The 26,875-nt window shown below is 49.0% G+C and overlaps 1 protein-coding gene across 1 annotated transcript in view; it reads right to left on the reverse strand.

Annotated features, from left to right (window-relative positions):
• Positions 1-9,371: 9,371 nt before the first annotated feature.
• The window catches only part of MACO1 (macoilin 1), a 65,086-nt gene continuing 47,582 nt past the window's right edge, over positions 9,372-26,875 (reverse strand). The window contains exons 7-11 of the mRNA XM_047872696.1: positions 24,913-25,071; positions 23,469-23,651; positions 21,175-21,295; positions 17,056-17,230; positions 9,372-11,373 (exon numbers count right to left, since the gene is read on the reverse strand). Coding sequence (XP_047728652.1) covers positions 11,171-11,373; positions 17,056-17,230; positions 21,175-21,295; positions 23,469-23,651; positions 24,913-25,071 — 841 coding nt within the window. The 3' untranslated portion in view covers positions 9,372-11,170. The remainder of the gene's footprint in view (positions 11,374-17,055; positions 17,231-21,174; positions 21,296-23,468; positions 23,652-24,912; positions 25,072-26,875) is intronic.

Consider the following 26,875-nt stretch of genomic DNA (forward strand, 5'->3'; position numbering starts at 1 on the left):
TAAAAGTCTAAAGAATTAGATTTGCCATTATTTCACATAATTTTTAACATTTAAAACTGTTTATTTTTTTTTTAATTTTTTTTTCAACGTTTTTTATTTATTTTTGGGACAGAGAGAGACAGAGAGAGACAGAGCATGAACGGGGGAGGGGCAGAGAGAGAGGGAGACACAGAATCGGAAACAGGCTCCAGGCTCCGAGCCATCAGCCCAGAGCCCGACGCGGGGCTCGAACTCACGGACCGCGAGATCGTGACCTGGCTGAAGTCGGACGCTTAACCGACTGTGCCACCCAGCCGCCCCAAAACTGTTTATTTTTGAGAGAGAGAGAGAGAGAGAGAGCGTGTGAGTGGGGGACGGGCAGAGAGAGAGGGGACAGAGGATCCAAAGCAGGCTCCACACTGACAACAGAGAGAGCCCGACACAGGGCTCGAACCCAGGAACTGTGAGATCATGACAAAGCCAAAGTTGGGACGCTTAACTGATTGAGCCACCTAGGAACCCCTCACATAACTTTTAAAAACCAATATAATATTTCAAGAGAAAAACACCTGACCCTACAAGTTGGTTCTTTCCTCCTCGACCTTCAACTTTTATCTATCTACCTACTCTAAGCCCTGGGCTCTCTGGTCATTTATCTTCTCTTTCCTGTCTGACCTGGGTCGACAACTGGAGCCCATCCCTCATGGTTTCATGCCAACGCACCGGAAAGATCAGAGGACATGGGCTCAGCTCCTGTCCCTCGCCTCAATTAGCTCAACTCGGGAGGTGGCCGTTTACACCCCAGGACACCCCACACCCGGACAGCCGACTTTCCATATACCGCGGGATCGCTTCCCGCTGGGTTTTAACTCTTGACTGCCCGCCACACCAGAAGGTTGATTCTCCCAGGCAGAGACCAGAGCCCGTCCATCTGCGTCCCTGCCTCAGATCCTCACCAGACTCCCTGGCACAAGGTGATGGCCAGCAGTCTGTTGAATTCATGAATTCCCGTTTCACCGAGGAGAGAACTGAGGCTCCAGAGGGAAATGAGGAGGATGGGGATGATAATTATAATGATATTTGCTGCGTGTCTACTGTGTGCCAGACGTGTAGTAATTCACTAACTTCCCACGAGAAGTCCAGCAGGTAAAGAATAGTATTACACCCATGTATTAAGGAACCGAGGCTCTTTTGGGACGGGGAGCCGAGAGGAGGTATCCTTCGTCCATCTATTCGTTTATTCGGGAAAAGTTTACCGCAGCCAGATGCCGGGTGTGTCTGGGATCCCTGGTACGTGCTGGTCCTGTGGTCAGTGAGCACCAGGGAAGCACCGCCCTGTGTCCCCTCTTCAGCTCGGCCAGCCCTCACGTGGGGCTCTTCCCGCAGTGCCTCCTGTATGGCCCGCGACAGCGGACCAAAAATGGCTGCTGCCACCTTGAACTTCATACCCTCGCACCCAGGGGCAGTTTGGGTGTGAGAGAAAGGAAGGCTCTTGCCCAGAAGACGGACAACGTTTCTTCGAATCCCTTTGGCCCTCGCTGGGTTGCGTTTCCATCCCTGAACCAGTCAGGGTGACCTGAAGGACGCCTGGGCGGACTGGCTCCGTCCCCAGAAGCGGGGAGGCGTTGATTCCGGCCAGAGTTGCAGGGAGGCGAGTCCCCTGAACAAAAGGCAGGGTCCGGGGGTGGGAAGAAGCAGGTAGATGCTGGAGGTGGCCACACCTGCCCGCTCACTCCTGTTTCCGGAAGCCGAGAACTTGCACAGACCCCCGCCTCACTCTAGGGAACTAACTGCTGGGCCCTCCGAGAGTCAGGGAGCTCCCTGACTCCTCCCGCCCAGCTCCTCCTCTTGTCGGCTGGGAGCTGGAGCCCAGACAGGGCCTCCGTCGGCTGGCCTGCCTGGAGCTGTGGTGACAGTCCACCTAGAAAGGCCCCTCGCCCTCCAGACCCTTCCTTGCATGTGCGTGATGTTCTGATGGGGCTGAATCACACTTCCTCTGCACACCTGGGCACAAAGCCCCTCGCCCCGATGGCTGAAGGAGGAGTCCCAGCTGGGGACCCAGGTGGGGGTCTCAGGGAGGCTGGGAAATTGGGAAGCTTCTCTGCTTCCTGTCTGTGTGACCCTGCCTCGCTGCGCCCCAGTTTCCTCACCCAGAGACGGCCTGAGCAACCGGAGGGATAGGGGAAAGATGGGTTTGGGTCAAATCAGGAATTCAGTTTAAACACCCTGAGTCAGAGATGTCAAGAGGCATCTGGAAATACAAGTCTGGAGCTGAGGAGAGAGGTCTAAACTGGAGATTATGAATGTGGGTGTCATCAGCAAAGAAACAATTTAAAACTCTAAAACCCAGGGAGGTGAGATTGCCGGGGGCGGGGGGGGGAGTGGGAGAGGTGATGCAGGCACGTGTGCATTAGCTCCTGTCCTCCTAGCAACTAACTCCCCTGCCCGCTTCTCGTACTTTCCTCCTGAATCGGTGGTGAGGCAGAGGGAAGGGAGGGGTGAGGTCAAGGGCTAACCAGCCCAGAGTCTGGCAGGGACAAATCCACTGAATCTGGGGACCCTCTGACCTGGGGACCGTTTTCATCATCCCCATTTGGCAGATGAGGAAAGTGAGGCACAGGGAGTTTAGGTGACATGGCCCAATCTCTTTCCAGCAGAAAGCATCCCGGGGTGGGTGGGCAGGTCACGTCAAGCCTCTCTGTTCTCATAGGGATTTGGTTTATTTGCAGTCAGCGCTGCTTAGCAGGCAGAGAGCAGGCTTACTCACAGGGCCTCCCCGGAGAAGCCTGTCTGTATCCACTGTGCCAGCCTACCCTGTGCCCAAAACACACCCCACGCCCCCGTTGGGCCGGTTGCTGTGGTGCTGGACGCATCTGTGGCTTCCCGGGGCAGTGGCTGGAAGGACACGCCGTCAGGAGAGGGAGGGAGCATGTTAGGCGGCCCGTTCCCACCTGGGGGCCCAGATCTAGAGGCCTGGAGGCTGCGACTTGCGTCCCCAAAGCTGTTTCTGGTATTTCAGAAAGGCTGCGCGGGTGACTTAAAAGGTCGAATTCTCTTGCTTTTCGGCTCCACTGGCCACGGCGGTCGATCGGAACTTCTACGGGCTGCATTCTGAACACGCACAACGTTGCCAGTAACAGATTCCTACGTGTAGTCACTTCTGTTTGTTAGCAAAATCCTGAAAACATGGAGCTCATGGGAGACGAGGATCTTCAAGGGGCTGGGGCGGTGGGAAGGCCAGGACCCCACTGCCCTGGGCTCTGGCTACTAGAACGATTGACGTGTGGGCTTCTTGTTCTCCAGCCCCACAGCACCTTGGTTTCTCTTCTGTAACCACGTGTGTGTGTGTGTGTGTGTGTGTGTGTGTGTGTGTGTGTGCGCGCGCGCGCGTGTGCTGGGGGCATAAGCTCTGTCTCCCACGTGGAGCTGAGGGCCCAGCACCTCCTTCCCCGGGCTCCTCTCTGTCCTAGGGATCAGCCAAGGGGAGGGCCTAGGACCCAGGTATGGACTCTTCCTCTGTATTGGTTGGCTTTTGTTCTAGTAACAAATAGCCCCCAGATCTCAGTGGTTTTTTGTTTTTCTTTTTGGCTCGTGGGCATGAGGGTTGACTTTGACCCCACTCAGCTCTCAGCCAGGCATGAGAAATACTGTTCTCCTGGCAGACAGAAGCAAGAGGCTAACCCGAACCACTCAGGTGCATTTAAAATCTCTGCTCAGATTGGGCCCATGTGATGTCCACTCACATTCCACAAGCCAGTTCTGACACCGGGGAGGGTGGAGGTGGAATTCTCTCCATGCGGCTGAAGTGGATAACTGGGGAACAGTGATACAAGTCTACCACAGTCTCCGGACTCTTGCTCAAGACCCATTCACCCCAGGGGCAGGGCCCCTGCCCGAGAGCAGTTTTCTGCCTCCCAGACCCGAAGCTGGCTGACCCCTGTCCCTCCCAGCCGGCTTCTCGGCTTCCTGGACGTGCTCGCCTCCCTTTCCACTCAATTCCCTCTTGGATTTACACTGGCCACACTCTGTTCATATGGCTTGCGATATAAAACACCTCAGATAAGAACACAAAATAACAACAAATTCCAGATGAGGCTAGCAGGGTTTCTTTTTGGAAACCGGAGGGCCAACACTTTAAATTGGTGACGATCGGTGGGATAAATGTGGTTGGCAAGGGGACTCAGGACACGATCTGGGAGGGAAGCCCAGGGGTCACGAGGAAGGAGGGAGCTGACAAGGGTCTGCACAGGGAAGGCAGGAAGACAGACCCCCTTCCCTCACATCTCAACTTGGCCAGCTAAACACTCAAAGACCTGGCCCCAGCTCCTGGCCCCCAGATGCCCAGAACATATCCGCTGAGGCCCTGGCCAGGACAGAGGCTTCCTCTTATACTCAAGTTCATTTCTCAACCTTGGCTGCATAGGAGACATCTCTGGGGAATTAACAACAACAACAACAACAACAACAACAACAGCAACAACAACAACAACGTTGCTCCTCCCCAGATTCCTCCACAGCCTATTAAATCAGGTTTTTTGGGGACCCTGGAGACCAGGGTGTGCAAAGAGCTCCCCGGGTGACTCTAATGAGCAACCAGGGTGGGGACCCGAGGCCCCCTCCAAGCTCCATTGTGCCTGGAGAGGGATGTCAGCCCCTGCGATTTCAGATCTATGGGTATTTCCGCAGAAAAGAAAAAAAAATCTGGATAGTGTGAAACCTTGCCATTTTTATTTTTTTATATAATTTGTTTTAATGTTTATTTATTTTTGAGACAGAGAGAGAGCATGAACGAAGGAGGGTCAGAGAGAGAGGGAGACACAGAATCGGAAGCAGACTCCAGGCTCTGAGCTGTCAGCACAGAGCCCGACGCAGGGCTTGAACTCACGAACCGTGAGATCATGACCTGAGCCGAAGTCGGCCGCTTAACCGACTGAGCCGCCCAGGCGCCCCTCGCCATTTTTAAATGTTAGCTCCAAGTTACTCAACTCTATGCAGGTCAGACAAAATGCGTCTGCAGGCCACTAATTCGGAACCTCTGGGCCATAAACCAAGTGTTAACAGCTCTGGGCTGCTCCCATCTGCTTGGCCGGCAGGAAGCGCTGATGCGTGAGATCAGCAGCACTGGACGTGACCTAGGGCTGTGCTGAGATTGGGCATCAGGCCATGAGCTCTAGCGACAGGTGAATTACAGAGGTGACCGAGCCCTCACACGTCATCATCTACCCCTCGGTCCCCGCTGGGCCTTCCTGAGCATGCGGCCTGCTGTGTTTCCCCCTCAGGTAGCTACCTGGGCAGAACCAACAAGCCGCAGAGTGGGGGGCAAGTTCTGGCTGGGAGTTCTCTTTACCCCAACCCTGTGTTCCCCCTTGGGTTGTTGTTGGCTTTTTTTTTTTTGGTCCTGTTTTTGTTTTTTGAGTTGATGTTTTTTTAGCTTTTAATTACACTTAAACTGTGTTTTTAAAACAATTACTGTTTTTTACCATAAAAGTATTATTACGTTTATTGTAGAACGTTTGGAATATGAAGTAGACAGAAGAAAATGAAAATCATCTATAATCTTAACTGCCCCTTGGGTTCTGAATATGGAATGACTTCAGGACGTTCTGCAAGAAAGTTCTGCAAGAAAGTCCTTCGGGGTGTGGAGGAGGGGGGGGCCAGGAAGTCGTCTTCTTTCCTGGGAACACACTTCCGTTTCCCGAAACCTGGGATATTCAATACCTTCAAAAGGCTTGTCCATCCGAAATCTTCAGGGAAAACTATCTGCTGTCCCGCCGAGCGGCCGGGGGAGGTGAAAAGACTCCCATGTGCCCTCTGGTGGCAGCTGGAGGGGATGGCGTCAGGCCGGGCCGGGGCCCCAGGGCCAGCCCTTGCTCTCAAGTCCGTGGTTCTCAGAGTGGGGTTCCAGGACCCAGCCTCGCTTGGGACCTTGTTAGAAACACACCGTTCCAGGTCCGTTTCCCCGGACCTCCGGAATCAGAACCGCTGGGGGTGGGACCCTGCAATTTGGGTTTTAACAAGCCATTTGGGGGGTTCTGATGAACCCTGAAGTGTGAGAACCACTGTTCTAGGTAAGTACAGGCCTGGGACCGGAGGGCGTGTCAAACAGCGTCGGCCTGTGAGGACAAGCGGGAGGGCAATGCTGACGACGTGCTGGTGCTGCAGGGGCGGGCGCCAGGCCAAACCAGCTCCTAAAGGTCCCTGGCCGCAGGCCGCGTGGCCTCCCTCTCCATCCTAAGGTGCCTGGGGGCAGGCGGGGCTCCCAGAGTGAACAAACCCGTCCAGGCTTCCCCAGTGGGGCTTAAAAGGCCACAACGCACTGTGTGGAACTAGGCCCGGGATTCTTAGGCCAGAGCTCAGAGGTACACTGGCAGGGGTCATTCCAGAAGCTGAGGGAACGTAAGTGCTCCCTCAGGTAAAGGCGGAGGAATGAAAAGCAAGCATTGAGACAGGAACAGAGCAGGGACAAAGGAGCCCGAGAGGAAAGGAGGCCAGCAGCGAAGTGTGGCCTCCTTAGACAGATCGAAGAAGCCCCTCAAAAGTCCTTTTAACCTTCCTGGAGGAAACGCTTTATAGTCCGATCACTGCCAAAATGAAAAACCCACACTGACTCAAGACGCAGCTGTGCCAGAACTGGGGGAAATCGGTCTAAGGCTCCAACTGGGTGACGGATGGATGGGTGGCTGGACGGATGGATGGGCCCAGCAGGTTCCCTGCGGCAAGGTTTCCCTGACGGAGAAGTGAGCGTCCTCTGCGCACTCGGCTGTTTAGGAAATCCCTGCCCCTGGCGAAGTCAAGCAGGCGTTTGTCGAGAAAATCTGACAAGAAAACAAGGATTCGGCAGAAACGAGACACGGGCAGATGTAAGATGTCATGGTAAATTGTCCCATCTTCTAGAAACCGTTCCGTGCACGCTGACATTCTCACGGTACTGTTACAGGGACGCTGTTAAGAGGCGGTCTTTCAGGTTAACACGTCTAACCCATTGATTAGCCTTATTCATTCAACACGCATTTACTGAGCACCTACTATGTAGCAGTCATTGTTCTCGGTCACAGCAGTAAATAAACGGATGAAAACCCTTGCCCGCACAGAGCTTACATCCCGATGGGGGAGGGGAATAATAAACAAAATAAGCAAAATGTATAAAGCTCAGGGCCCATCATCTCCAGCTTACTCATCGACTAGGCTCTTTTCTTTTATATATGTTTATTTTTGATAGCGCGAGAGGGGGAGGGACAGAGAGACAGAGGGACAGAGGATCTGAAGCAGGCGCTGACGGCAGCGAGCCCCATGTGGGGCTCGAACTCACGAACCGCGAGATCATGACTTGAGCCACCCAGGCGCCCCCCCCCCCCATTCCCCGCGCATCTACTAAGCCCTTGACTGAATTTTCAAAGCCTGAGAGTTGGCTTTTTCTGAACTAGAAGAGACAGTGCTTTGGTCTTCAGGTTAGGCTTCTAAACAATTAACACTGCAAAGCGACCAAATCACCTGGAGATTTGTTAAAATGCAGATTCGGCTGGGTGGGGTGGGGTGGGGTGGGGGCTGGGGAGAGCTCCCAGGGTGCTGTGGGGGACGCAGCTGGCCCCAGGAACAGGAATTCTGCCAGCTCCCTGCCCCACCACGACTCCTTGCTGCAGTTCTGGACTTGCAGGGGGAGGCCCTGGGTAGTTCGCAGTTCCCATAGCAACTCCTTCCAGCCAGCAGGGCCAGCAGGGCGACCAGGAACAATACTCCTTCTTAAAGGTGAGGACACCGCACCCACCCCAGAGAGGTTGCGGGAGGTCACGGAACTGGATCCCAGTCTAGAGGGCTTGCCTAAGCCACCGGGCTTTGCGTGGCCTGGGGCAGACGGGGGCCTTTAGAGGGCTTTGCGTGGCCTGGGGCAGACGGGGGCCTTTAGAGAGCGGTGCCCTCGGGCAGGTGCAGCAAGCCTGGGAGGAGGCCAGCTCAGCGGCAAAGAGAGCAACTAGACCAGGCACTTACCGGCTCAGAGGTCCTTGTAGCTGCCACGGGCCGCCTGGAAAACAGTTTACTATGCCCTTCACTGGACTGGCTCCCGGGGGGCTTCCGGTTTACCTCTTCGGCTCCCTCTAGCGTGCTGTGAATTTCGCAAGCAGCAGCCGGATAGCAGCTGTTAGACATGTTCGGCCCTCCCAGGTGGCTTTCGCCACGGCCCCATGAGTACAGCCAGGTGAGGCTGGCGAGCTGGGATGGGAGGAGGAAGGACGATTCCCTCCCCTCAGGCCCCGAGCCCCGAGGAACTGTTCCTTCTCACTTTATAGGATCCCCTGGAAAGACTGTCACAGAGAATGGACGCACGGTGGCTATTTCCTGGTCAGGTTGGAGGATGGCAATAAAGAGAGGTTATTCGGCCAGTCAAAACACACTCAGCCCTGCCCCTTCTGTAAATATTTAACCATCCAGAATGGCAAACACGGCTTTATGGCACGTAACGAATGTTTAGTGTATTCAGAAGCGGAACCCCTTTGTCATGGGCCTAAAACAACAAAGACAACAACTGGAGACTTTCTTGGTGTAAAAGAACGTGCCGGTGAGAATGCCGTGGGCAGACACGTTCCTGCGGGAAGGCGAAGGCCAAGGCCAGGCCAAGGTGCTTCCCCCGAGGAGCTCTGCTCACGGTATGAAGTGTGGTGTATCGGCAAGAGCCTAAGTGGCTGAGACTCAGGAAGGCCATGCAGCAACGGGGACAGAGGGTGAGGTGCCAAGAGCAGAATTTTCCAAAACTGGAGCCAAGATCAGTTGTAACAATGGCCAAGAGAGGAAAGCAGGGACCAAGAGAGGAGGCTGGCTTGTCAGAAGATGAAAACAAAGCTTCTAGAAACAAGGGAGGGTTTAGAAGTGGCTACCTTGGAGGTCAGCGCAGGATCTAGAGCAGATAGGAAACCCAACAGGCTGTCGGTCACAAAGCGGCCCCAAAGATTCTGGAAAACGGGAAGGAAATTTGCTCTCGGTATTTCCTTGCCAACTCCCTTCCAACCCCACCCCTGACTTGCCTTTTCAGGAGAGGAGGGTTGTACCAGAAAACAGGTCAGCCTTGGTTCTCATAGGAAGCCAGGGAGAAAGAAAGTGGGCAGGGATGGACCAGGAAGGAGGGAGGGAGGGAAGGAGGGAGGGAGGGAGGAGGGTGGGAGGGAGAATGAGTATGGATACGTCTTAAATTGGACTAGAACTAAAACCAACTTGAGACCCTGGATGGATTCATCCCAAATCCTGTTTCTGCCCCACCACACGGGGGGCGGGGGGGGGGGGGGGCACTGCCCCCTGACAGGGCCCGGGATGGGGAGAGAGCAAGGGCGACCATCGAAGGCCCATTCAGAACAATCTACCTTGTGGTCCCTCCTGCAAAGTTTACAAAGGCAGAAAACTAGTTTTATCTGTAAGAAAATGTTTTTATTCTTTTGAACCCCACAGGAAAGAAAAAAAAAAAAAAAAGAATGCAGCCAAGACCAAGTGTTTAACGAAAATAGTGTCCCAAAAGGCAGCAAAGTGGGGGAAACCTCAACACAAAGTCAGTGACAATTTTCCATGTTTTTGCACAAGGACGAAAAAAACCTATGACAGTTCTGAGTTAACACTTCCATGGTGACAATTACACAAGATGATTCAAAAATGCAAAGTGGCAGCAACATGCACACCTGGCTAAAGCTAGAAGTTTTTTTTATTTTTTCTTACCCCCAAATAAGATCTGTGATTAAAAGGATGATTCTTTTTAATACTTCGATTTTGCTGACTTGCGCGTCCCACTTAATCTGCTTTAAATATGACGTACATGCCAATTGACAGGAAATTTGAGAAGAACGGTGTCCTTCCAGAATCCATGGCAAGGAAGCAAAACCAATCTATTTGGTTCCTTAATTTTCCTAGTTTCCCAATACAATTTTGCCTCGGCCCTCCCTCTCCCCGGCCCTCCCCCCTCCCCCCTCCCCGGATTCTTAAACACTTCCAAAAGTGGCCAGTGCAAACACTTTTCTACCAGTGTCTAATATACACTTGAAACCGAAATCTTTGTGCAGAGTTTTGAGTTTAAAACTCTTAAAAACAAAAACAAAAACAACAAACCCTCCTTGGCACAAGAGCTGAGGAATAGTCAAGTTTCTTTTAAATCATCCAACACAAGATGATGAAGAGAGGAAAAGCACAGTTAAACGAAAGGAGATTAAAAAACGAAACCCAACAAACCCGAACCCGGAACTGCAGCTTTCCTTGGCTGTCTTTGCAGGTCTGTGGCACACACACACACACGGCCCGGCTCCCCGCCCCCAGGTGCTTGCCTCGAGAAGTCCAGAACACCCGGGTGCTTTCTCTGAGAGGACACGGGATGCAGCCGGGGTGGCGTCCAAGAGCCCAGCTACACGCCAGTTGTACGGCAGGATCCGCAGTGAGCTCGACACAGAGAGAAGACAGATGGCGGGGAAGGGGGAAGATAGTTTACTAAGTCATCAAGTTTCCTCTTGAAATGTCTTTTCCCAAGGCACTGCTAGCGATTTTCTAGGACTGCACACCCGAGGGGGATAGGAGCATTTCAGACTCAACCCCAGGGACGCTCGAGAGCTAAGTCCCATCACCTGGCTCCCCTGGGCTTACGGGACACTCCTGGGGTCGGTCTGCTCCTCGGAGGGGTAATCACCTTTTGTTTTCTGTCATGTCAATAATCATCTTGGGTAATGCAGCTATGAGAGCAAAGCTGTGTGAGGTTATTAACCCTTCCACTCTAAAAAAGAAACGTTTCTGTTAGCATCCCACGTGAATCCAACGTGCAGGTTTTGTTGCTTATTTAAGAACAAAACCGAACAAAAATAAAGGATTGGGAAGCAAAAACCCTGCTTTTGTTTGTTTGTCTGTTTTCTTCAAGAGGAAACTGTAAGAATACATAAAAGGCAAAACGGGCTACTTGAAATCCAAGAATGGTTTTAATGTGTTGGCCGAGAAAAATAAACTGCAAAGTTCTGTGAGGTCTTCTAAAAATTTACAAGAAAAACTGATGGGCAGTTCTAATCAGACTTGGATGTTATCTTTCCCCCCTTTTTAAAAACGACAACATATACAGTCCCACAAAATACAATATAAACTTTTTTTTTTTTTTTTTTTTTTTATCTTGACTGCCAGAGACGCTCCTTTGTGATGCCTTCTGGTAACCAAATGGCTGGGCAAAAGCCACAGCTGGCCTTCATTTCTTCAGGGGCTGGTAAACAGAGGCATTGGGATCAAGTCCAGAGGGGCTGGTCTCCACAAATTTGGAAGAGTAGTGGGGGGAAACGGGGCTCAGGGGGCTGGTCGTGGCGCTGTACGTTATGCTGGGCATGACGGCCATGACTTCGGCTATCTTCTGTTTAAGGTCCTTGATTTCCTGGTCTTTCTGAAGAATTTGTCCTGAAAGAGCAAAGACCCACCGTGAGTGAGAAGGGAGGGTCCCTCTAACACAATGCCCTCGAGGAGGCCCAATCCCAAGTGAGTTCGCCTCCAGCTCTGATGGCTTCTAAGGGTAGGAACTTTTCCTGTTAAGGGCCAAACAGTAAATATTTTAGGCATTGCGAGCCACACACTTTGTTTTGTGTTTTTTTTTTAAGTTGATTTATTTTGAGAGAGAGACAGGGAGCACAGTGGGGGAGGGACAGAGACAGGGAGAGAGAGAATCCGAAGCAGGCTCCGTGCTGTCAGTGTGGAGCCCGACTCGGGACTCGATCTCATGACCTGAGCCGAGTCAAGAGTCAGATGCTCAACTGAGTCACCCAGGCGCTCCCCCCGCCTTTTTCTAACATGCAAAAACCATTCTCAGCCCATGGGGAATACAAGAACAGGTGGCAGGCCAGTCTGGCCTGTGGGCCGTGGTTTTACAGGTGTTTAAAAAGGGATTCTGTTTATGGAGGGGTGACAAGTGACACGTTGAGCCACGTGTGGAGCACGGCAGTCACCCACGGCAGCCGAGAGGGTGCACCACGGCTGCACCTCTTGAGCGGGAATATTTTTCTGGGAGGCTGGACATCTGAGTGTCAGACCGAGGGATACAGAACACCTGAGGCCTGAGAATCCATCACCGCACGCTGGGCCTCCGGGTTCCCCTACAGAAGGCACACGAAGCCCGGCAGCGGCTGCACTGGGGGGGGGTCTAGAGTGACACAGTGTGCTCGTCCCCACCTCTTGGCACTGTGCCGCTCGGCCTGTCGGCCCACTTTGCACCTGCTGGACACTTTCACGTTACCTGACTCGGCCGCCCAGCATCCCCCCTCCCCCCGCTATGCTTAGCTTCTTGACCCAACCAACTCCTGCCTTGGGCCGCTTCCTCTTCTGTGCTTCTCCTGCTCTGTGTTCACTCCTGAGGTTTCACTTCCTCACCAGACTTTCCCTGACCCTCCCCTTAAAATCAGACCCGACCCTGCACGCACCCCCCCAATCCCTGGCTTCTCAACACATCCCATGCTTTCCCTTTTGTCCTTTTCTTCTAATAAGGATAATAATTACAACAGCTAACACACAAGCGCCAGGCACTGTTCTAAGTGCTTACATAGACAAACTCACTTATCACAATGACTCTAGGATGTGGGAATTACCATCATCATCATCATCATCATCCATTTTATAGATGAGGAAACTGAGGCAGAGAGAGGCCGAATGACAGAGCCAGGATTCAACTCTGTGCGGTCTGGCTCCAGTCTGCACTCCCACGTACCACATTCTTTTACCTCCTGTAACTACTCATTTGGGTGATGCTCTGTGCCCGTCATCTCCAGTGGCCTCTGCTCCATGAGGGCAGAAGCTGGGTTTGTCCCTTTGTTCGCTGCCACATCCCTAGTGCCCAGCCCCCCAGAAAGCTCAGGCTCTGCAAGTTATGTCTCCTGCCCAAAGTCATTCCGTGATTAAGAGGTAGAGCGGGATTTTGGGGTGCCTGGGTGGCGCAGTCGGTTAAGCGTCCGACTTCAGCCAGGTCACGATCTCGCGGTGAGTTCGAGCCCCGCATCGGGCTCTGGGCTGATGGCTCGGAGCCTGGAGCCTGTTTCCGATTCTGTGTCTCCCTCTCTCTCTGCCCCTCCCCCGTTCATGCTCTGTCTCTCTCTGTCCCCAAAATAAATAAACGTTGAAAAAAAAAAATTAAAAAAAAAAAAAAAAAGAGGTAGAGCAGGATTTAAACCTGGCACCACTGTTCCAGAGCCCACGCAATTTGCATCACGCTTTGAAGCTCCCTGGTCTACTGCGGGAAGAACGCTCAGGAGTAGCCCTTCAGAACTTCAGAAATTTAAATGCTTTCAAAAAAAAAAAAAGAGGTTGCATTTGAGTTGCACTCATTTTGAGTCCTGCAGAAGGTGGTAATGTATTTGAAATGCAAGAGGGCGCAGTGACATATCTTTAAAAAGCATGTAGTAGAGATGAAAGTCATTTTGGAACTGGGATGAATCAAATGATACAGAAAGTAGGAAGCAGGAAAGCAACAAGGGGTTTGATTTGAATTACAAAGTTGGATCTTATTAGAATATTCTCAGCTTGACAAGGGAGGGAAGTAGTGGGAAGGCCCAGCAAAGAGCAGTAGAAAGGAACTGCTCTGACTTCCTTCGTGGCCCCTCAGCTTCAAGTTCGCATCAAATATCCTCCTTCCCTTTGAACAAAATAAGCCTCAGATGAATAAAATACCTAACGGCATCTGTGAGCTGCTGTATCCTTTTTTTTTCCCCACGCAGATGCAAGTTTGATTTTTTTAATCAGTAACATGCAAACATTCCCAGAGCTTTGAAAAAGGCAGTTCTCTTTGCTTTTTTGTCTCCTTGCAAGAATTCCTGGGCTGACACCGAAGCCCAGTCTGTGCTGGGAAGCCAAACTCCCCTTGGCCATTCAGAGACCAGGTGCTCCCGCACTCCAGGGGGCTGTCCTCCCACAGTGCAAATCAGAGCAACTGAAATGAGGTGGCCCCTTTCGCAGCCAGCTGAGCCAGGAGGGCAAAGGAACCGGTGCGTGGCCAGAAGTTCAGCTTTATTTATTTAAACCAAAAAAAATTTTTTAAGTTTAAGTAATCTCTACAACCCAACGTGGGGCTTGAACACATGACCCGAGATGAAAAGCGGTGTGCTCTTCCAACTGAGCCAGCCAGGCGCCCCAGAAGGTCAGCTTTAGAACAGAATTCCCAGGAACCTTCTTCCTAAATGCTTTTCTCTGAGTCCACAGATTAATAAGCCCGACTCCCAACCTGCCATTCTTCTTGCTCTATCATCTGGGCCATCCCAAGCCCCTCCTACGGCTCCATTAACTTTTCACAACTTGTATATTCCCCCCTGCTCCCGGGGTTTGGGCCCTCTCGCTGGAGATGAGACCCCAAATGCCCCGACTGACGACGATCTCTCACCTGGGTGTCCAGGAAACGACTCCAACTCAGAGCATCTCCAACCAAAGTCACTCTCTCTTCTCGTTCCCTGATTCTGTTCAGTTCTTCTTCTCTGCTCCCAGCAACTTTATCCTCCCACATCCCCCCAGGTGCCTCCACTTTCCTTCCCTCCCTGTCTGGACCACCCTCCCTCCCCCACACTCCCCACCTCTGAGACAAAAGACAGTCACAGCCTCCTAGGGAGTCTACCTGCCTCTCCTCAATCTCACCTTCCAGATCCATCTTTCACATTGCTATTGGAAAGACGTTTCCAAAATAATGGCCAGAACACGTCACCCCGTCCCTCCTGAAGAATCTAGGGAAGACACAGTCTGGTTTGGCTTCATTCACGGTCCCCCTCATCTCCCAAGTCCTCCAGCCTGAGGCCACCGCTCATCTGGACGTTTCTTTCCTTTGCTTGCACGAGCCCCCCAGGTAACAATGTCTTTCCCCTGCCATTCTCTGCCCTCAGAATCCATCCTTCAAAGCCCACTCAATGTCCTCTCCCTCGTGAAGCCACCCCTGATCACTGCTCTGGCCCTTCAAGTCCCCCACCTCTACCCACTGGCAACAGGCCTTTCTGCTGTACACAGGGCCCACAGGGTCCAACCATCTTTGTGATCATACTAATACATCGTTGGCCTTCTGCACATTCATTCCCTCCTGGGGGTAAGTGGAGTCTTCTAGAAACCACATGCAAGTAAAATTACAACAGACTGAAGGTAGAAACAGGGATGAGAACCGAACTATCTTCTACTGAACCAGAAACTAAAGAGATTGGCTCAGAGTAAAACAATGCCATTTTTCCTCATTAAATTTTCTCTGGGGTTTTGGGCAAATATAGTTCTTTCTCATACAAATAAGTTATATGGGGCGCCTGGGTGGCGCCGTCGGTTAAGCGTCTGACTTCAGCCAAGTCACGATCTCGCGGTCCGGGAGTTCGAGCCCTGCGTCAGGCTCTGGGCTGATGGCTCAGAGCCTGGAGCCTGTTTCCGATTCTGTGTCTCCCTCTCTCTCTGCCCCTCCCCCGTTCATGCTCTGTCTCTCTCTGTCCCCAAAATAAATAAACGTTGAAAAAAAAAATTAAAAAAAAACAAATAAGTTATATGTTTATTATGCTATTTGAAAATGAATTAATACATGTTTTAAGTTTTAATTTCTTTTAAACAAATTTTTTTTTAATGTTTATTTATTTTTGAGAGACAGAGACAGAGCACGAGCCGGGAAGGGCAGAGAAAGAGGGAGACACAGAATCCGAAGCAGCCTCCAGGCTCTGAGCTATCGGCACAGGGCCCGAGATGGGGCTTGAGCTCACAGACTGCGAGATCATGACCTGAGCCAAAGTCGGATGCTTCACCGACTGAGCCACCCAGGTGCCCCCAAGTTTCAGTTTCTAATAAGTAAATACTGATTGACATAACCCACTTGAGAAAAATCTCCTTGGGTTACTCAATAATTTTAAGAGTGTCAAGGGGTCCCCAAGACCAAAAAGTTTGAACACCCTAGTAGATCCCCCACCACACCGTGTCTTATCTGTACTCTCTCTCCTTCAGCGTCTCGTACGCATGCTTTGAATGTTCTTTAAGTGCCTGTTGAAATAACCTTCTTCTACTAAGTCAGCTGTTTGATTTTTTTTTTTTTTTCAGTAATCTATGCTGGCTAATTAGTTTCTTGGACAAAATCTAAATTTCTTTTCATCAGGTTGTATCAGGCCTCTGTTCAGAAGCCTTCCAAAGCTCCCCGTGTTACTCAGAGCAAAGTCCCAAGTTCTTTCCAAGGGCTACAAATGTGGCCCGGCCACTCTGACGCCAGCAACCATACCCGCCCCTCAGGCTGTGGCCTATGCTCCTGAGGCCTGAAGTGCTTTTTCCCCGGAGATTTTAGACTTACGTGGTTCCCTCACTCTCTTACTTTCAGCCTCTGCCCAAATGCTACCTCTTCAAAGGATTTTCCACGACCACCGTGTCAAACTAGTGGCCCCACACAGACACACACACTTCTTGCCTGGATACCGCCTCATTTTTATCCCTGCATCCATCAGCACCTGATACGCTCTATGCCTGCTTGTTATTGCCTGTCCCCTTGGGGCGTCTTGCAGTGCCCAGCACACAGTAGGGCCTCAGGAAGTAGCTGTGGAGTGCACGGCCTACTCTCCAGAAGCCGCTCCCAGTGCTCCCTCGTTCGTAACCATGTACAGCCGGCTGCGGCCTGGAACGCGTCAGGCCTTCCTAGCTTCCCTGGCCTCCCTCAAGCTGTTTCTTCTGTTCAGATGCCTCTCTGCCCCTCGCCCTCCTACACTGCTTCGTCACTGAGCTAACCCCTGCTCATCATTCAAAACCCAACTCAGACATCAGCTCCCCTGAGAAACAGCCCTCTAACTCCCAGACTGGCTCAGTCCCTGCCCCTCGGTATGTTCCTACACCACCACCTTTGGGTGACTCCGCAGTTGTCTCTTTCTTCAACAACACCGTGAACTCCTTGAGCACAGAAACTCATCCTCTTCTCTGTGTGCCCTGCACTTGACATACTCTCACCTCAAAATACGTCTGCGGAATGAATTAGTGTGATAATTCCTAGATGTCAAGGTCGGGCACTTACAAACCAAGAAAACTGAATGTCTTTGGTTCTGAGCTCTAAGGGACGTGTGCTGTGTTCCTGTGCATTGTTCGTCACACCACCTCCTCTGGGGCCCGCTGCTCTCCTACCTTGGGCGATCTCGAGCTGTCGCTTGGCGTCCCCCAGTGCAGAGAACAGGTCCAGCTTGATTCTCGTCTCTGCGCTCAGACTGTTCTCCAGGTGCTGTGTTTTGTCTTGCATGGCCGAGAGGGCTGACATTAACACCTCAGTGTCCTTCTCATTTTCCTTATACTTCCGAAGCTCCTATCAACATCATCAAAGCAGCAAGATGTTACAAGATAGTTTTGGCATCGATGTCTACAAATTAGCCTGAAATCACAAATAAAATCCCACTATTACTGACCTGGCCCCTAGAATACAGAATCCGGGTGTTTCATGGGTTAAGAATCTTACCACTTAGAGGGAGTGAAAAGTGTATTTATATGACGATATGACATACAAAACTATCTTAGTAGATGAATTTGATGGCGTTGGGCTGTTTCTAGTAACAGTGGACTCTGTTTCCAAATAAAACACTTTCTTACAAGCCTAACTCAGAACGTACAAAGAACTTTTTCCTTGCCGCCAGTTGCAAATGCTGCTGTAATGCTGTCATCAATTTGCCAAAGTCTACTCTCAATCTGCACTAAAAAGTTATAAAAAATGTTCATTATTTTGATAGGACATACTGCAGAGTAAGCCCACTTAAAACAACTGGTAACGTAGCCAATAAATACATATATTTAAATATAAGTATAAATATACACACATACAGATATTTTAATTTTTTCATTTTAAGAGAAATCCAAACTTCTTACGGAGAATTAGAAATATGTTAAAGTTCAAAGGAGAAAATGAAAATTACTCAAACTCCTGACAGCATAAGAAACTTTATATATTTTTAGTCTTTTAGAAGCATATGTATATCTTTTAGCATAAATGAGATCACACCATATGTAGTTTTGTATAGTTTTTTAAATCAACTGGTTTTTGAAAATGTAATTTTTAACGGCTATATAATACTCTTGTATATGTACCATAATTTATTAAATGAATCTCCCTTTGTTAAGATTTTGTTTTCATTTATATACCACTATGATGAACATCTTTGTTTATCAATCAATGATGAGATTTTAAAATGTTTATCTTAGGCAAGGGTTCTGAAGAGGGAAATACTTAAAAAGTATATGAACTTTTCCAGAAAGTTACACTTCTGCCAGCAATTATGAGGCCTGTTTCTATTACCCTCACCCAGGCTGATATTATCATTTAAAAATTCTTTGCTAATTTCACAAGGGATAAAGAAAATAAAAGCAAAAATGAGCTATTGAGACTACACCAAAATACTTTTGCGAAATGAAAAGGCAACCTACTACATGGAGAAGATATGTGCAAAAGAGATATTAAGGGGTTAATATCCAAAATATATAAAGAACTTCCAGAACTCAAAACCAAAAAAAACCCAATCTGATTAAAAATGGGCAGAGGATCTGAGTAGACATTTTTCCACAGAAGACATAACTACGAAAAGATGTTCAACATCACTAATCGTCAGAAAAAGGCAAAATAACAAAATCACCTTATACCTGTCAGAGAGGCTAGTATCAAAAAGACCAGAAATAACAAATGTCGGTGAGGATGTGGAGAAAAAGGAACCCTTGTGCACTGCTGGTGGGAATGTAAACTGGTTCAGCCAGTATGGAGGTTCCGCAAAATATTAAAAGTAGAAATACCATATGATCCAGTAATTCTACTCCTGGGTGTTTACCCACAGAAAACAAAAACACCAAACATGCACCCCTATGTGTTTTTGTAGCATTATTTACAAGAGCAAAGACATGGAAGCAACCCAAGGGTCCATCAAGAGCTGAGTGGATAAATAAAATGTGATATGTATTTGTACACACACACACAGAGAAGAATATTACTCAGCCATAAAAAAGAACAAGATCTTGCCATTTGGGACAACATGGATGGACCTAGAAGACACTATGCTAAGTGAAATAAGGCAGAGACATACAAGTATCACGTGACGGCACTGATGCAAGGAATCTGAAAAACAAAACAAATGAACAAAGAAACAAACGAAAGCAGAAACAGACCCAAAGATACAGAGAGCTGGTGGTTGCCAGAGTGTAAGGGGATTGTGAGGTGGGCAAAATGGGTGAGGGGTGAAGTGAGAGGTATAGGCTTCTAGTTCAGAATAAATAAGTCACAAGGATAAAAAGGTACAGAATAGGGAATACAGTCGAGGTACTGCAACTACACCCTAGTGTTGTATGGGGACACTTGCATTGAACACAGCATGATGTACAGAGTTGTGTGCAATCACTACGTTGTACACCTGCAACTAAAGTCACATTGTATGCCAAATATAATGCCATTAAAAAAAAAAAAAAAAAAAGAAAGAAACGGGGGCACCCGGGTGGCTCTGTCGGTTCAGCGTCCGACTTTGGCTCAGGTCATGATCTCGCGGTTCGTGAGTTCGAGCCCCGTGTCGGGCTCTGTGCTGACGGCTCGGAGCCTGGAGCCTGTTTCAGATTCTGTGTCTCCCTCTCTCTCTCCCCCTCTCCTGCTCATGCTGTCTCTCTCGCTCTCTCTCAAAAGTAAATAAACATAAAAAAATTAAAAAAATAAAAAGAAATTTCTACAGGAAAGAAATGATATCTAATTTTAATCTATAGGTCTTTGGTGATTGATGAGGCTATATCCTTATGTTCTTTTCAGCCATTTCTTTTTCTTCTGTAAATTATTTGTTCACATCTTTCGCCTATTTTTCCAACTGAGCTTCACTTAACCAATTTTATGAGCTACTTACATATCAAGAGTATTAATTCCTTATATTTGTTGCAATACCTGTACCCCCCTCAATGGATTTTTTTGATTTGTTTTTTTTTGTTTTGTGATTTTTTCCCCATTATTTTCGTTTAGAACATTTTTCCCGGTTTCAAGATCAAATAAATTCTAGTATATTTTCACTCAGTTTAAAACAAAATGCTTCTTTTCACCCCGAATTCAACCCTTCATCTGGAATTTCTTTTTGTGTAGTAGGAGATGAGCTTCTAATTTTTTTTCCTGGTCACTTAACTGTCCCAAAGCCTTTTTCTGACTGATCCTCACTGTCCCATCCATTTGTGCTGCCACTTTTATTACACACTTTGGGCTTGGTCTCCAAGTTGTGTCACCTACTCTAGCGACTTCCCTTTTTTTTTTTTAATTTAAGTTTATTTATTTGAGAGAGAGAGAGAGAGTGTATGCATGTGCAAGTAGGGGAGGGGCAGAGAGAGAGAGAGAGAGAGAGAGAGAGAGAGAATCTCGAGCAGGCTCCTCGCTGTCAGCGCAGAGCTCGATGTGGGGCTCGATCTCACAAACTGTGAAATCACAACCTGAGCTGAAATCAAGAATCGGATGCTTAACCGACTGAGCCACCCAGGGACCCTAACGTTACTTTTTTTTTCTTTAATGTACATTCATTTTTGACAGAGAGAGAGAGAGAGAGAGAGAGAGAGAGAGAGAGAGAGAGACAGCATGAGCGGGGGAGGGGCAGAGAGAGAGGGAGACACAGAATGGGAAGCAGGCTCCAGGCTCTGAGCAGTCAGCACAGAGCCCGACGTGGGGCTCGAACCCACAGACCGCGAGATCGTGACCTGAGCCGAAGTCGGACGCTCCACCGACTGAGCCACCTAGGCGCCCCCAACACTACTTTTAAATGTCCCTTTGCAGAACCGATGCCAAATACTTGGCTAAAGTCCACATGGGTCAGAAAACTGGTTGTGTCCATAGCACTGGCAGCTTTTCCTCTCATGCACTGCTCAGAACTGCAATCTGCAAGGTGCAGAGCCATCCAGTACGGTGAATTCCCTGGTGATGGACAGAGGTTTAGGGCTAAGAAGAGGCAGACACGTTCCAAAGATCACTAGTCTGGCCTATAACCTGAAAGAATGAGATGAATCTACAGGAAGTCAAATTCTGGTATAAACCGTGTCAAAGGACCATCAGCATTCCTGGTTGTGTTAGAATCCAGCTAATTAAATATGACTTGAACGAGCTGCATGAGGCTAGAGCTTCTTTTTGGCCTTCAGAGATTTTCCGAGGTGGTGGGATTTGGCCTTTTATCAAAAGGCACCATCTCCACACTGCAGCAGTGAGCACACAGCTAACGCAGAAGAGGAACCCAAGTACGAGAAAGTCCTCTGTGCCCCCCGTACCTGAACTTTCAGTTCTAGTTCTCTGATCTGGTCTTCTTTCACCTTCATGTCCATCGTGAGCTTCTTGCCCTCTGCTTCTAATTCTCTGATCCGATTCCGTAAGGTTTCGGTGCACTCCCCCCTTTTGAAAAAAAAGAGAAGGAAAGAAAGGGATTTAAAAGACTATCTGGTTTACTTACACTGCAGGACTGATACTTCTCTTCTACTCCGGAGTTTGTCAGGTTTTAGTTTTTGGCTCAGTCTGCTCATTCTCTGTTCCTTGATTGTTTCAACAATGATCTAAAATAATTATCATTAATTGGGTATCTAATATAAGCCAGGCATAAAGTGAGGTACTTTACCCATTCTGCCTTCTTTGCAAGGGCAGGACATATTGTCCCATTTTCCAGATAAGAAAACTGAGACCACACAGATATAATACTAGTCCAACACCACCTCGCTGGTAGCTCTCAGAACTGGGATGAGAAGTGAGGTTTTCCAGCTTCCTAACGCAGCCAGCTTCCACCAGACCACGTGACCTGAGGCGGTGCCCAGGAGCTGAGTAAGAGAGCCCCGGGCAAGTGCTGTCTCCAGCAGGGGGCAGTGAGCTAAAAAGTTTTCACTTTTGAGGGTCTATGCATTGGCAAGTTCACCTTCCTGGAATCATGAAGTTGCCACAGCATCAGGCTGCTTCTCAGGGCCGTAATAAGGACAAACTAAAAAAGGTGATGGCAATGGCCACTCTGAAGCTGATTAAGCATTTACATCACAGACACAGCCAGATGGAGAAAGCAGGTGTCCTGTGCCTACCAAAAAGGAAGGTCCAGCGAGAGACTTACACCTGGAGATTTACTCGGGAATACAGACGGCCTCTACGGAAGGGATGGCAGACAAGGGCCATCTAAGGGGAAGACCAAAGCAAACAGGCTTGACTGGAAGCGAAAGGGAGTCAGGGAAGAGACTGAAACCAAGGTCCTGAGTCTCAGGCATCAGGCACTGAGCAACTTGGTTAAGGGACTGTCATATCCTCCTCAGTGGACTTTTTTTTCAGGGTAGGTGCTGGACGAATTAAGGACAGCACAAGCCACACCAGGTGACTGTTCAGAAAAATCTCCTGCCAGTGTCAGTGCTTCAGAAACTTGGGCTTTTTTCAGAAGTCTGTGCTTACAAATCTTTAAACAAATGAATAAACAAAACCCCCACGTGCTAGGCAGGCTCGTAAAGTGTCTTGTGAGTCTGTATAGACGCTGATGGGCCAAGTGAGCTCAGCTACGTGCACTAGAGAGTCTACTGGGGGTGGCGGGCTCACACAGGAGGAAAGAGTTCTCTCTGGCTATTATTTCCTTAAATGCGAAACGATGGTCCATCAGTTATTCTACAGAGCCCAAGAGAAGGCTTTTAACATGTGTAAGGCAAAGAGCAAAACTTAAGGAAGAACGACAGTAGAGATGTATCACGTAGACACAAATTAGGGTCAAGACTTAAAATGAAATAAATAATAGTTTACCCTCGCTCTGCAACTGTAAACCCATAACTGACCCCTACACACAGATGGAATTCACTAGTCAAAACAGACACAGAAGGGAAAAAGTGATAAAGTGAAGCAGAGCACCCCCTCCCCTCCGCTGCCAGCGCTCTACCCCCGCCCAAGAGTTCTCTAAACGATCTTCTCTCCTTGCTGGAATTCAGGTGGCAATTACATATCAGTTTCTGGAATCCTTACGTCCTTTTCAATGGTGTAGAAGTAGTCCCCAGTTCTCCTCACTCCACAAATTCAATGATATCTAATAGTGACCTAAGTTTCCTTTCATCTTTTCCAGTTCATTTGACAGTTTGCTGATATCCAACAAAGACAGGAGCGATCAGTACAAAGTACTTGGGCAAGCAACATTTTCCCTATCTTCTATTTTAAGATAAAAACTCCAGAAACACACACACCTGAGAGTAGAGAGTAGCGACAGCTCTATAAAGGGAATAAAATCCCAGACTGGAATCTCTCCAAGCGTTTAGTAGTTACTGGCCACACACAAAGTGACTGGAAACCCATTTACAAGCAGCACTTTGCTCCCGGGTGCGGGAACCATGGTGAGTCCCTCCTCCCACTCCATCGATGAGGTCGCCAAAGGACGAAGCTGTTACAAGCCAGTGCGAGTTGCACAGACGGGGCTTGGCCAGTTCATGCAACAGTGCTCGGTGGCCACCTATCCCTGCACGATCGCTCTATTCCAGTCCTGCCCAAGGCCTCAAATCCCCATGCCTGTCTTGCTGCAAGGCAGGCCAACCTCGGAGGAAGCGCTCGGGTGACACAGACATACCTCGACGCAGCAGCAAATGCAACGGCCCGGGCAGCAGTGGCTTCTTCTAACTTCTTCCTTTTTTTCTCCTCCATTAACTGCTTTTCTACAAAACTCCGGGCTTCCTGCTCAGCTTTTAGCTTTTTCTCCAGCTGGCTGATATTCTGCTTGTCTTTTTGCTTCATTTGCACAGCATTATGTAATCTATATGGAAATGATTATCATAGAGTTTTGTAATTAGAAATGCCCACTCGGAACCCTGGAGAAACATGGCTCCTCTTTTGAACAGCAAATCATAAGAGTCAGCTCCCAGAGATCCCAGGAAAAACATAATGTTGTTATTATTTAACAATTCCAAAACATCAACAGAGAGGTTGCCTACCAAGATACAGAGTAAGACCTAGCCTGTTAAGGTAAGTGATCTACAGAAGGTAATCCAGAAAAGAAGCATAAAACAAGTTTCCATCAGAGGGAAAGATAGTTGTAGAACTAAGTCTAGTGCCCCAAAGCACCTTGAAGAAACTTTATCCAGCCCCACTGAAACTGAGGTCAAGGGTGGAAAGGGGAGGTTTTTCTTTGCCTGAATACAGCCTTTCCTTTCCAGCTGTGAGATGTTTTCTGAGGATCCCAAAATAGATCCTGGAGTTAGAGTCACACGGTGCTTCATTTCAGACAGAAATTTTAGCCATAGTCCCTTCCCTGCCTCCCACCACCCCCAGCTTTACCTATCAATATAAGGTGAGTTTATCTCAGTATATCAGTGTAAGGTGAGATGTTCTCCATCCCACATGTGAGCCAGAAGCAATGGAGAAGTTATTTGCTTATAACAAGCTGTAACGCTTGAGTTATGCTGTTCAAAAATGCCGAAGGACTTCTCTTTCAATGGGGAAAGCCCACAGCCTAGAATAGTAATCACTACCCCAGGCACACACTGCAGAGACTGAAGAAAATAAAAAAAAATGACATATTCATATTGAGTCAAGAAGAAGTTCCAGGATGAATCAATGGGAAGCATAAACAAATTCACACAGAAGAGCTGGCTTTTTGCTTGCCTCTTCAAATAAAATCAAGGTTCCATGTCATTTTTGAGTTCCAGAGATGAAGGTAAATAGAGTGCATTATTCCCCTGGAAACTTTCATTCAAAGGAGCAAGATTTTCACATTGTAGCAGAACTACTTCTCGTCACTTTTACTGATATTATCACAAAGGCGCAATAACTATTTTAAACTAAGCGAAGAAGTTATTAAATGAGCAAAAAATAGTAATATTAATAAACTGGTTGCAATGTAGTAAGTTTTTATAGATTTTATACTATGTTGGCTACCTAATACTAAATCGAGCATTTTAAACATTTCATCGAAAACCCCCCTTGCCAGGTCCCTCCGTCATCACAAATCCTGTGCTCCAAGCCACAGACGGTGCGGCCGCCTGGCTCCCGACCGAAGGCCCGCGCGGCGCACGTACTTGTTCTGCAGCAGCTCGTTCTCCTGCCGGAGCTGGCCCATCTCTGAGCGGATCCCTCGCTCGGTGCTGGAGAGGGAGCTGATCTGGCTGCGGAGCTCCTGTTCCACTTGTCTGCTGGCCTGCAGATCAGCCTTTAACTTTTTAATATCTTGTTCCAGCCTAGGAGAGGGAGAAATGTGGCATTTTCATCGCGGAAAGGACACACACGGGCCTCTGCGGGAGAGCCTGGCTCAAGTCCCAGACCGCCGGGCACAGGGCAGAAGACCCCTCCCTTCGGTGGCTCCTGCCAGCACCGGGATGCCTGCCTGCGACAGGCTTTCTATGGAGTGCTTCTTTCTGCCTGGGCCCCCGCCTCTTCCCACCACCAGAGAGTAACTGTGGGTTTCCTCCAAACGTTTGTGAACACGGACAGGTGAGGTGCTTGTGAGTTCCTGAGCTGCTAACGAAGGAGGAAGGAAAGACAGAGGGAGGGTGGCTGAAGGCTTGGGTTCCCCCGCAACCCTTCCCCCTGCAACACCCACACACCCTGGTGAATTTCCTTTGCCCCTCAGCAAGGGGGATGTATTAGTAACAACCAGCTTATGACCCACCTGCCCTGGTATATTCTGATAGAGCAGAATTTACCGTCTGAGACTCCCTCCCACCACGGGCCTAGAGGAGTGTCTAAGACAACCTCTGAAATTACTCGCGTCTTTGCTAAATGATGTTCACACTTCCGGTGACTATGACAGCAGGACTCACAAGACTCAACAACAACGAAAAAAAGAACAAATGACATGCTCTGAGAATCATAAGCAAACTCCATCAGTGAACTGAAGCCTATCTTCTCTCTTCAGTTTCTTACGTTGGCTCCATCTGTTTTCTTTAATACAGTAATAGCTTCGCTTTAAGCGATACGTCTTGGGGAACTCTTATATGCACACGTAGGACTGAAAAGCGTCAACAGAAAGTATAAAATCAGGATTCTTTCTTCATGAGAGGGCTTTATAATTTCACTAGGGGCCAATAAGCAGCTACTTAAAGTGATTAAACACTTAACGCAAGGAAGGCCGTGATTAAATATATGCGAGAAGGAATGATAACTAAAATTTAATGAGAACTTACGCGCCAGGCATTGTTCTACAGGCTTTAATGCTACGAACTCATTTAGTACACACAACTGTGGGCTAAGGGTAGATTATGACTCCCATTTTTACGGATGAAGAAGTCTAGATTCAGGAAAGGTTCCAGCCCACGGTTATGCAGGCTCCAGAGCCCATTCTCTCCTTCAGCAGGCTGAGCTGTGGCTCTGTCATCTCCCCGTGGTATGGGTGCAAGTGCCACAGGAGCGCTGACAAGAGAAGATGAGAACCAGGTTGGGCCTCGAAGGCTGGGCAGGATCTAGAGAAGTAGAAGAGGGGAAGGGGGCATTCTAAACAAGGGGAAAACATACTCAAAAGTAAGGACGGTCACAGATGCTTGGGGACGGAACGAGCCTGACCTCTGAGGAAAGCCTGGACTCTGGGAAGAAGTGAGAAAGGGCAGAAAGGGTCTGGTGGATGGGACTGTGGAGGGTGGCACTGAAGGTCAGGCCGAGGTTGGCCGCCATGTGGGACTGAGAGGGTATCCTTTCTGACAAACAGGCGGGCAAAAGTCAGTCTGCTACGATGAGACCCTTGTGCATTTCACTGATCTGATATTCCAACAGAACCGAGATTTCCGGATGGCAGTGGTGATCTCTCCCCGGAACGGCTGGCCCCACAGACGAAGTCCTTACAGCCATGTTTTGTTAAGCACTAAGTCCCCAGGGCCCGCCACAGTGATCAGCACGTACTAAACATATGTTGCCTGGCCTCCCTTAGAAAACCAAAGAGCAGCTTTATTTACCGATCTACCTTTCGTCACCTGAAACAAAATCTCAAAAGCAAAAAAGTCGTAAGCCATCGATGGCCACTGCCCAGGAACAGTAGCCTGTCCCCCTGCC

Source organism: Prionailurus viverrinus, chromosome C1 (assembly GCF_022837055.1).
Source record: "Prionailurus viverrinus isolate Anna chromosome C1, UM_Priviv_1.0, whole genome shotgun sequence".
NCBI lineage: Eukaryota > Metazoa > Chordata > Mammalia > Carnivora > Felidae > Prionailurus > Prionailurus viverrinus.